Here is an 11,721-nt window from a genome sequence, read left to right on the forward strand (position 1 = left end):
GCTAGGCCTCAGCGCGTCACCATGGAGCCCAGCCGCGACGTCACGGCCTGCCGAACGGCATTGTGGGAGATGTAGTCCCGGGCGGGCGGGCGGCGGGGACTCAATGCAGGAGCAGGGTGAATGGTATGGAATAGCCTGTCAGTAATACCGGGAATCATCCGTAATAATAATGCAGAATACTAATCAATAATAATAATAATGCAGAATACTAATCAATAATAATAATAATGCAGAATACTAATCAATAATAATATCAATAATAATAATGCAGAATACTAATCAATAATAATAATAATGCAGAATACTAATCAATAATAATAATAATGCAGAATACTAATCAATAATAATAATAATGCAGAATACTAATCAATAATAATAATAATGCAGAATACTAATCAATAATAATAATAATGCAGAATACTAATCAATAATAATAATAATGCAGAATACTAATCAATAATAATATCAATAATAATAATAATGCAGAATACTAATCAATAATAATATCAATAATAATAATAATAATGCAGAATACTAATCAATAATAATAATAATGCAGAATACTAATCAATAATATCAATAATAATAATGCAGAATACTAATCAATAATAATAATAATAATGCAGAATACTAATCAATAATAATAATAATAATAATACAGAATACTAATCAATAATAATAATAATAATACTACAGAATATTAATAATAATAATAATAATACAGAATACTAATCAATAATAATAATAATAATAATACTACAGAATATTAATAATAATAATACAGAATACTAATCAATAATAATATTAATAATAATAATTTACAAGAACACGAGGCCATTAAAGCGATTAACATAACGATGTTTTCCATTTCCCCCATAATACCAATTTCACACCACCAATAAAGCCCTGTGGCCGTGTCTACAAGTCATGGGCCGGTATATGATGGCGAGTTACAATCCGTCTTGTACTTCACAGCTGCATTCACAATTCTGTATTCTTCAGAGCTGAAACCTCCCGGCCTCCCCCGCTGGTTGTGACTTCAGGAGACGCCATCTTTACAGCGGACTCTGTACACGAATGTTGGGCCTACTTGACCATTTCTGTTGGCTGAGATGGGGGAGTCCTGGTACTTGTAGTCCGCCATGAAAATTTTTGTATGGCCGTACCCCTTTTACTAAAGCTCCACCCCTTTAGGAATGTCTCGCGCTCTTTTATGCGACAAGGACACGGTATGTGCCGGTCACGCTCCTTTCATATGACCCGGAGGATTCCGGAACGTTCTGATGGAGCGGGAGATTCGCCCACTTTTCTAGGACCAGGGGTGCAGCTATAGGGGGTGCAGAGGCAGCAGTCATTACACAGCCCTGGACCCGGGGGGTCTCCCCGTTTAGCAAAAGTATTGGAAGGCCCGGTTAATGAAAAATGCAGAAAGAAAAGTCCTGCAAGCTGTATTTTACTCTCCGCATTGTTTGTGCAGAAACCACACGGACCCCATTATAGTCTATGGCGTCTGCAGGTTTTCTTAGGTGACCGCTTTTTTATGCAGATAGGTTTTCATTTGAGGGGTCCCCAAGTGGACTGCCCAAATGGAAACCTGAACGCAGATGTGAACCAGGCCTAACCGAGCTCCGCTTAGCAGATATGTGAGTAGTACCATGCTTGCTGACTGTTTCCACTAACAAGGCAGAATTGTGACTGCTGCTTCTCCTATGTGTACTAGAGTTCCCACGAGCTTGAATAGCCCTGCACTACGTTACATCATGTAATTACTGACATGACGTGGAGTGCAAGTTACGTCATGTCAGAAAAATAGGAAAACCCGATGGTATATGACATGTTGTAGTGACTCCCTGAATCACCGCCATCATTTTACAGTAAATGATACCACCGCACCTCTTCCTAGAAGTCCAGGTCAATGCAGTTCTCAGGTAGAAAGTGTTTGGTAATGTCTCTGGAATTTACTTCTCCCGAGGAAGTTGCTTCTCAGGTAAATGATTATATCAGGATGTGTAATATGCAGGATATTGCGGTATTATAGAGAGCAGGACGAGCAGGAAGGGTTAAAGGGGCTTTCCTACTGATTTATGGGTGTATGTGATCTGTGGGCTCTGACACCTGGACCCTGCAGTATCAGCTGTCGCAGCAGCCTCCTGGCACTGGCAGCTGCTAGAGGACGGGGAGCGAGTGCTGACTGCAACCCTTCATGTAGTAGGAAAGGAGCTGCAAATCCCCGGAAGCCCCGCTATACAGTGGACGAGTCTGCCAGTGCATGAATAGGAGCAGCCTGTCCCCCAGAGCTGCCGGGGCCTGCAATAGCTGATCTGTACAAGGGCCAGGAGTCAGACCCCACAGATCACATACTGATGACCTGCCGTCATATACAGCAGAGCCCCACTATATCCAACACAGGCCTGGCCAAGAAACAGCTGCACCCCACAGACCCAGGACGTATCTAAATCAGTTTCAGGCTAAGGCCCCACGTGGCGTCCCGCAGCAAAAAAGCACGGCGGTATTATGTTGTAATTCTTCCCACATCTCTCTAGACAGAAAGTTCACACAGGTTTCCTCTGTGGACTTTCTGTTTCAATTACACCTATGGGGTTTCTGTAGATATAATTAACATGCTGTGATTTGCAAAACCGCACCCTGTCCACACCTTGGTTTTTTTGACCGCAAAGTCCACTTTGCTCTAACTGTAAAATGCTGCGATTATTCCTGCGGCGTTTCCACCACGGGCAAATTGAAGCGTTTATGCCACGTGTGGCCCCAGCCTCAAGCTGCATTCACAATTCTATGGGTGTCAGAGCTGAAATCTCCCAGTATTACCTGCTTCTTCAGTATCTGCACACAGATTAGTCTAACTAGAAGTCCCAGCTTTTGCTGATTGTGAGATGTTTCCTCCCTGGTATTTGAGGCTATTGATCTATCGGGCTATTGGTCCTGGTTATTATGCACATAACACTGGGATTCTCCTGTAGATACTAATTACTCCTTATTATCTTACGATTATTTCTCTGCAGGAAGAATCTCATTATCTTGTTACAGGATTCCGATGTGACATTAATTACAGTGGTGGAATTTGTATTATTTGTGTGTTTAACGTTGTGTACGACCTCATAGCCTTTAATTATCTGTCTTTTTTTTTATTTTGTGAACACTTTGCAGGCAGATTCTTCGGAGACGCAACAAGAAACGAGGTGTAAATTACTGGAATGTGGAGTTTTCCTGTAAGTTCCTCTTATACAGCTGATTGTTATCAAGATCTGTGATCACATTTGTAAGTTTGTGTTACACATAGTCTAAGACCTGTAAGACGGAGAAAAATGTCCCGAATAGGGGCAGACCTGGCGCCTCCGTCACTAGTGGACACCTCACTATTCAGGAAAAACCACAGAGAAGAGAAAATGTCCTAAAAATAACACAAAGAGTCTGCGAGAGATGGAAAAATTCTCTACAGGTTTCAGGGAAATACCCAAAGTAATGGTTATGTCATAGAGTTAATGGGGAGGTCCAATATCAGGCTTCATATCCTCTGCACTGCCAGGGCTGCGCCTCATTTATGACGAAGTATAAGCCTTATCAATAAGACATCCACACCTACAGCAGGACCCCTTCCTTAAGAACATGGAAGAAGTAGTCCAATCCTATAACTAATGTTGTAGCAACTGTGGTAATTTAATAGCTGTAAACCACAAAACAGGAGAAAAAGAAAAAAAAAAATCAACCAAAATATCTATAGCTTATCTTATACTCCAGAGCTGCGCTCACTATTCTGCTGGTGCAGTCACTGTGTACATACATTACATTACTTATCCTGTATTATACTCCAGAGCTGCGCTCACTATTCTGCTGGTGCAGTCACTGTGTACATACATTACTTATCCTGTATTATACTCCAGAGCTGCGCTCACTATTGTGCTGGTACAGTCACTGTGTACATACATTACTTATCCTGTATTATACTCCAGAGCTGCGCTCACTATTCTGCTGGTGCAGTCACTGTGTACATACATTACACTACTTATCCTGTATTATACTCCAGAGCTGCGCTCACTATTCTGCTGGTGCAGTCACTGTGTACATACATTACACTACTTATCCTGTATTATACTCCAGAGCTGCGCTCACTATTCTGCTGGTACAGTCACTGTGTACATACATTACATTACTTATCCTGTATTATACTCCAGAGCTGCGCTCACTATTCTGTCGGACTTATAAAGTCTGGTGTAGGAGACAAGCAGGGGATGTTGGGACACTTCAGTCCTGGGTATAACAGGCTGTATCTCAGGACGTGTCTCCTGGATTAGATACCTTGCACAGTCCTCAGATACGTGTGTAGCCTGCAGCAGTGCGGTGTGAGCACTTCCTTCCCTCCCTGCTATGTCTCCTGCTCCCTCTGTCTCCAGGAATCTCCCGCCTGGTCCCGAGTCCTTATTATATAACACTCTGGTTCTCGTCAGTTCTCAGTCAATCCCCGCCACTATCTTCACTATACCACAAGGAAGTAGCGGCTGCGGATTATGGATAACGTCAAACCTCCACCCATGTGGAATGACGGGGGGGAAGACAGAAGCCCCAGGAGCCAAATCAGACTACAGAAGTTGTCATTGACAGGAGCAGAATGTAAGAGCTGTAGTGAAGACTGACACACAAACAGAAGATGTGATAGGAGGTAGAAGGAAGTAACTTCACACTTGGGGACTTATTTGCAGGTCACTTTCTTCCTCCCCCCAGAATGCAAAAAACTGAAGGAGTAACATAAAGAACTTTATTGCAAGTAGTAAACCAGTGAAATATATCCTGCAGACTGATAACAATCCAGATACATAAATAACAAGGACAAATATCTGTACAGAGTGTCTGTGTCACTGACAACGGGGCGGAGACATCATCACACCCGGGCACCTCAACTTACTAAAAGGGGCTGATCCTCGTATACAATGTGTCCTCCGCCCACAGGATACAAGACTAGTTGTAGATCAGTGGGGATCCGAGCACTGGGACCCCGATGTTCACATTGTGGGGTCCCTGCTCTCAGACTCTCTAGAGATAAAGCTGGAGTGACCCTTTAATGCCTGGTTCATATAAATGGTCACCGGAAAGAACAAAAAACCTGCAGATGAGTTAGGAAAACCGTGAAACCTTTAAAGGGATCCTGTCATTGAAACACAATATTTTTCTGGCTACCACGTAGGAATAGCCTTAAGAAAGTCTATTCTTCTCCTACCTTAAGATGTCTTCTCCGTGCCGCCGTTCTGTAGAAATCCTGGTTTTCTTCGGTATGCAAATGAGTTCTCTCGCAGCACTGGGGGCGTCCCCAATGCCATGAGAGAACTCTCACAGTAAGTAAGCGGCCATTTTCTTGTGGCCTGTGGACATGCACAGTCGGCTCTGCCCGAAGCCTACAAGTTTGACCGCCTACGCCCAAAGAAGATGCCATGAAGAGGACATTCCAGAAGAAGATAGAGGCGGCACTGGAGAATTCTCTTGCAGCATTGGGAACACCCCCAGTGCTGCGAGAGAACTCATTTGCATACCGACGAAAACCGGGATTTCTACGGAACGGAGGCACAGAGAAGACAACTAAAGGTAGGAGACGAATAGCCTTCATTAAGGCTATTCCTACATGTTTTAATGATAGGATCCCTTTAATAACCTCATAACTAAAGAACAAAGGAGCCAGACAACGTACGAGCGCTGACCGCCATCATCACGGATACATTTCTGACACCACACAACGTACGAGCTCCGACCGCCATCATCACGGATACGTTTCTGACATCAGACCGTCCTGGATTCTCGGACATTCGTTTTACAAAACCAAAAAATTAAAAACTTAATAGTGTAATATTGGTAAATACAACGGACATAAACCAGAAGGAACACAACATGGCTCCGCCCCCGACATCTCAGCACACGAGTCCTAGAGTCTCCATATTCCTGGAAAAGCTGGGTGACTCCTAATATGGCCGCCATGACAGGGCTGTTCTGAATGTCATCTGTAAGATGGGGAGAATGTGAAATGTGCAGAGATATCTGATATAGTGAGAGATTCAGGATCTTGGGAAAGCTGGGGAAGAATATGCAGACAGTGCCACCCAGCTTTCCTATAACCAGAAAAACAACTAGACAGGATCTATAAGGCGACTCAAGGACTTATGGTTACTAGGAAGTCCAGAGGGAAATGGTAACTGTGTCCCTCTCATTGGGGTTACTGATATTTGGGGCTCGGCTCGGAGGGGCACCGCGGGGGCCACACTCCTCCTTACTCTTCTTTGGCGGGCGAGCTGGGGCTCAGGGGCTGATTCTCTTCCAGTCTCTCGCTGGGGCAGTCAGAGAAGTCCAGGGCAGTTCTCTTCAGCAGGTAAACGCCAGCGTGCAGGCCGCCGATATTCACCCACACCGTGTGCATCTTCCTCCACAGGTGCCCGGCTTTGGCCAAGGCCTGAAATAGACAAAGGTGGGAACTAAGAAATGGACGTAGAGGAGGGAGGGGAGGCAGGAGAGGTCAGGTACGGAGACAGAGGGGAGGCCGGGCACGGAGACGGAGGCCGGGCACGGAGACGGAGGGGAGGCCGGAGACGGAGGCCGGGTACGGAGGGGAGGATGTATATGGAGGGAGAGGGGACAGGGGAGGCCGTATATGGAGGGAGAGGGGGCGGGGAGGGTGTTGCACCTTGATGAAGCATTTCCTATCATGTGAAACGCGGCTCATCTCTCGCAGACAGGCCGGGTACAGAGACGGAGGGGAGGATGTATATGGAGGGAGAGGGGATAGGGGAGGCCGTATATGGAGGGAGAGGGGACAGGGGAGGCCGTATATGGAGGGAGAGGGGACAGGGAGGCAGTATATGGAGGGAGAGGGGACGGGGAGGCCGTATATGGAGACAGAGGGGACGGGGAGGCCGTATATGGAGACAGAGGGGACGGGGAGGCCGTATATGGAGACAGAGGGGACAGGGGAGGCCGTTAATGGAGGGAGAGGGGACAGAGAGGATGTATATGGAGGGAGAGGGGACAGGGGAGGCCGTTAATGGAGGGAGAGGGGACAGGGAGGATGTATATGGAGACAGAGGGGACGGGGAGGCCGTATATGGAGAAAGAGGGGACGATGTACATTATATGGAGGTAGAGAGGAGGGGGGAGAGGCCAGGTACGGAGACAGAGGGGAGGCCATATATGGAGACAGAGGGGACGGGGAGGCCGTATATGGAGACAGAGGGGAGGATGTATATGGAGACAGAGGGGATGGGGAGGGTGTTGCACCTTGATGAAGCATTTCCTATCATGTGTCAGGAGCACGGCCCGTCCTGTTCCGGCCCGGCACACGCGGCTCATCTCTCGCAGACAGGCCGGGTACAGGTCCCAGTTCTTCTTCTTTGATCCAATTCTGCAGGGACGACAGAAAACAGTTGTTGTTGCATCAGGATGGAGCCCCCGACCCTGCCTGAGGTCACAGCTGCCTCTCACCTCTTCCCGAACGGCATGTCTGTGATGATGACGTCCACGCTCCCGCTCCTCAGAGGCAGACGAGAAATATCCCAGTGAGTGGTGTCTATCGGGAGCCCCTGGGGGGCGCTGTGCGGACAAAGCAAGAGAATAAAATAATCCCCCTCAGCTGTCCTATTGTTAAACGTACAATGGAGAAGTTTCATAGTCCTATCTGTTTCTGGGAAAGCTGGGTGACAACTACTGTGATTACTAAGCCAGGTCTCATAGGGCCCCCCTGCATGACTTATCTGTACAGCGACACATGGTGGTGAGGAGGTGGGTGACACTGGCGGCCATATTAGTAGTCACCCAGCTTTCCTACAAGCAGATATAACTAACTTTGGCAGACGTGGCTGACGGATAGGTTTGTTCAGTAGGGTAATGTTGTGTGTTCAGGCCTCCAGTATACGCAGGGTTGGGCAGTGTTCATACCGCCATCATGATGAGCGTGTTATATGTCTATCCCCTCCCCCGTCACCTGTCTGCGCTCTGCTGCCTCCTCAGGATGGAGATGATATTGCTGGCTGTTCTGTTCACGGCATTAGAGTTATTGTCACCAGCGATGAAGTAACACCCGGGCCACTCGCTGACACCCTATAAGAAGAGGAAACAGCCCATGTGTAAGAAAAATAAGACCCTCCCCCAACCAATGCCAGCTACGTCCTTGCACCATGTGATGTCACATCGCGGGGGGCGGAGCCATCAGGCCCCTTTTTAAAAACGGGGTACAGAATTACAATATTCAATGACTAGACTTTATATAAGACGGGGCGACCCCTCCATGTTCCCAGTTTACCTCTATAGGGATGGCGCCGGTCCCGCACATCGGATCAATGACGACATCTGACGGTTCGAGGTCACAGAGCCTGAAGGACAAAGAAACAGGCGCTGAAGTCGTGAGACTAAACTACAGCAGAACCGGATCATCTGGGAGAATCCAGAAAAACATGGCGACTTTCGTTTACCAACAGCGCCACCTCTGGCTATGGCTGTATCTGGTATTGCAGTTCAGTTACATTGAAGTGAATAGGGCTGAGCTGCAATTCCACACACATCCTGCAGCCAGAGGTGGCGCTGTTTTTTGAATAAAAGTTGCCATGGTTTTCCTTTAATGCCCCACTATAGGGAGGTTACTCTGATTTGACTGTGACAGAACTGGAGGTCACCTGAGCATCCCGTACGCCAGAGTGGAGCGAAGCGTAGTGGGCCCAAAATGGGTGATGTTCCTGCGGTGCAGACTTTCCTCGGTCAGTGCGATTCCCACCAACATTTCGTTATAGCTGATGTTGAGGAGGACCTGCCAACAGATCCGGTACATGATGTATACAGTATATATGTATATAATGACACTATACGCCTATGATGGGGGAGGGGGACAACTCACCTCCACATCAAAGTTAGTCATGTCCGCCTTCCACTGGAAGTGTTCCTGCACCGCTCCGCCAAAGTCCCGGGCGGCATCGTTGGAGGTGAAGCTGTGCTTGTCTCCGGCCCGGTTGCAGGTGACGCGGAATTTCAGGACTTTATTGACATCGGGGGAGGGGTCGTTATTCTCAGCGTCATCGCTGGTCGTGTTTTCCTGCGAGTTATTGGAACCAGGAGTCAGAACCTCCGAGCTGTCCTGGTTGTCAGAAGTCTTACACTCCTCCTGTCCTGCAGGTGGCGCTGGGGGCTCCTCTGCTGCTGGGATCTCTGCTCCAGGTGCCGCCGCCTGCTTCTTCTCTTTGTTGCAGCCGCCATTTTTCTTCCTCTTCTTCTTCTTCTTCAGGTTATTGTTCAGCTCCCAAGTCTTCAGCGCTTTTTCCCAGGACAGTTTGGCAGCCAGTTCCTGGAAATCCTGGAGTGCAGCTTCCTAGAGAGACACAGCAGATAGAATTATCAGAACAGCGCCATAACTGCCCAATGGTTGGCTCTGGTATCGCAACGACTAACTAACGACAGCTGCAGTACCATGCACCGCCTATAGGAAGAGGGCAGACATGTTTTCTAATCTTGTACAACGCCTTGGATTACCCCACCTACACTTATTTGCTATCTACGTTCCATATCGTCGGCCATGGTTCAGCCCTGTTACATTAGGACATTTCCATGCTGCTGCTCGGTCTCACCCTCATACTTTACACTTCAGCTCTGATCCATTAGGTCACACTTGTTATCAGTGACTCTGGCTACTGCAGCCCCCAGTTCCATTAGCATCTTAAGCAGCTGCTGCCACTGTCCCCCATACTTTACATGTCCCCTCAGCTCTATCATCATGTTAGTCAGGTTTAGCTGCACTGTGCATCGAGTTACTCCTTCATCCCTCCATCATGCTTTACACTGCAGTTCTGCTTCTTCAGATGAAACATAAATCCATCAGGGAGTCAGTGCATGTAAAAGGCTGCTCCATCTCCACCAACTATAAACTACCAGTAATAGTAGTCATGGGATGGAGGGGGAGGAGCCTCAGTAATGGAGACCCCCTTTAAGCAATCCTGCTGTATACAGTATATACTGACCTTTACTTCCTTGAAGGGGAAATCAGTGAATTCTTGTACAACGACAAAAAGATTGTCGACCGACCTGAGACGATGAACCTACAACATGAAGAGAGTGGCGGCAAGTAAATAGGGGAATCAAGGCTATATGTTATCAGAGGGGGGTCTCATAGCCAAAGGGTCGCCCCCCCCCCAATAGTGGTGGACTATCCAGCGTGTTCAGAGCCGCACCTGAGCCAATGTGTCCATGCCAATCTCGAAGTAGATCTTGCCGCGGTCCTTGCTGATCTTGCAGGGACATCCCAGCTTCTCTTCTACCTCTGCGGCCGCCGTGAACTCAAACCCAGTGGGCACGGTGGCCCCGATGGTCACCAGGGCGCTGTCAGAGGCCGCGCCATCGCTCACCGTGGTGTCATCCAGCGTCACCTCCGTCAAAATGTCTGCCACAACCTCAACCTCAGCCATGGTGGCAGCAAAGGAAACACTCTGTGGAGAAAGACACAAGTGACAGGATTAGGGGTCAGAGCCGTCAGATTTGCTAGATCACTGATATCAGATTGTTGGGGGTCCGATGAGGGTGCGCAGAGCTGCAGACCCCGGCGGTCACCCCCACCCACAGGAACGGCTTACATCACCGATCCTCTAAGCCATTCAGAAGTGAGTAAGGAGAGGGAGTGTCTGACAACCGCGCTGTGCTGTGGAGAGTTGTCACCGAGAAGCCGCAGCACATGCACTACATGGGGGGCCCCGAGTCACATGATGGGACCCCCAAACAGGCCGCACGGTCAGAAAACGGACCCAGTTACTCATGGCAACCAATCACAGCGCAAAAAAGTTTCAGCTATGAAAGCCGCGCTGTGATTGGTTGTTCTCCGTCTCGCAGGGGATGATACAATGTAACAATAAAGCACTAATTAGAGGTAATGACATCAACTGCGCCATCATCCCATTCATCCTGCAGCCGGGTCACAGCTGCACCCCCCCTGACCTCGGGGTGCCCTGTAATCCCCCCCGTTACCCCCACCACATATACATAATGGTATGACCCCGGGAATTACCGGACACGGGCTCTGCCGGACTCCTCAGCGTGCGCACCAGGGTGCAGACATGACACACAGCGATGACTCGGCGATCCGCAGTAAGACTGGAGAAACCGATCAGGTCGATGTGGAGAGGCTGAGGCGCTAGATGGCGCTGTTCTCTATTCTATATGGTTACTGCGCACTTACAACACGTGGTCAATAGGTGGCGCAGGGCTATAGCGTGCAAAGGAATAGCTGACCTATCATTACTGTATCTAATCCTCTCCTGTGTGATACTGTATACTGAGCCGTGTATCTAATCCTATCCTGTGTGATACTGTATACTGAGCTGTATCTAATCCTACCCTGTGTGATACTGTATACTGAGCTGTGTATCTAATCCTATCCTGTGTGATACTGTATACTGAGCTGTATCTAATCCTATCCTGTGTGATACTGTATACTGAGCTGTGTATCTAATCCTACCCTGTGTGATACTGTATACTGAGCTGTGTATCTAATCCTCTCCTGTGTGATACTGTATACTGAGCCGTGTATCTAATCCTATCCTGTGTGATACTGTATACTGAGCTGTATCTAATCCTACCCTGTGTGATACTGTATACTGAGCTGTGTATCTAATCCTATCCTGTGTGATACTGTATACTGAGCTGTGTATCTAATCCTATCCTGTGTGATACTGTATACTGAGCTGTGTATCTAATCCT

General features: G+C 47.8%; 1 protein-coding gene across 2 annotated transcripts; it reads right to left on the minus strand.

Moving 5' to 3' along the window:
* Positions 1 to 4,793: 4,793 nt before the first annotated feature.
* THUMPD3 (THUMP domain 3 tRNA guanosine methyltransferase) lies at positions 4,794 to 11,102 on the minus strand. Of its 2 annotated transcripts, none has more exons than XM_075286433.1 (10): positions 11,030 to 11,102; positions 10,203 to 10,457; positions 9,993 to 10,070; positions 8,879 to 9,346; positions 8,661 to 8,791; positions 8,291 to 8,360; positions 7,973 to 8,088; positions 7,474 to 7,581; positions 7,270 to 7,393; positions 4,794 to 6,448 (listed from the first exon to the last, which is right to left on the minus strand). In XM_075286433.1, the coding sequence occupies exons 2-10, from the start codon at positions 10,434 to 10,436 to the stop codon at positions 6,269 to 6,271; spliced, it is 1,509 nt and encodes a 502-aa protein (XP_075142534.1). In that variant the 5' UTR covers positions 10,437 to 10,457; positions 11,030 to 11,102; the 3' UTR covers positions 4,794 to 6,268. The 2 variants fall into 2 exon arrangements, with proteins under 2 accessions (XP_075142534.1, XP_075142535.1); XM_075286434.1 differs by having other exon boundaries at positions 10,203 to 10,455; positions 11,035 to 11,088.
* Positions 11,103 to 11,721: the final 619 nt, after the last annotated feature.

Source organism: Leptodactylus fuscus, chromosome 9 (genome assembly GCF_031893055.1).
Source record: "Leptodactylus fuscus isolate aLepFus1 chromosome 9, aLepFus1.hap2, whole genome shotgun sequence".
NCBI classification, from domain to species: domain Eukaryota; kingdom Metazoa; phylum Chordata; class Amphibia; order Anura; family Leptodactylidae; genus Leptodactylus; species Leptodactylus fuscus.

Excerpts from the sequence above, each read along its gene's own strand:
- THUMPD3 (XM_075286433.1), bottom strand. The coding sequence starts at position 10,436 with ATGGCTGAGGTTGAGGTTGTGGCAGACATTTTGACGGAGGTGACGCTG. Across the intron at positions 8,089-8,290 it reads CCGGCGCCATCCCTATAGAG|GGTGTCAGCGAGTGGCCCGG; the intron begins GTAAACTGGGAA and ends CTCTTCTTATAG. Across the intron at positions 6,449-7,269 it reads ATAGGAAATGCTTCATCAAG|GCCTTGGCCAAAGCCGGGCA; the intron begins GTGCAACACCCT and ends TGTCTATTTCAG.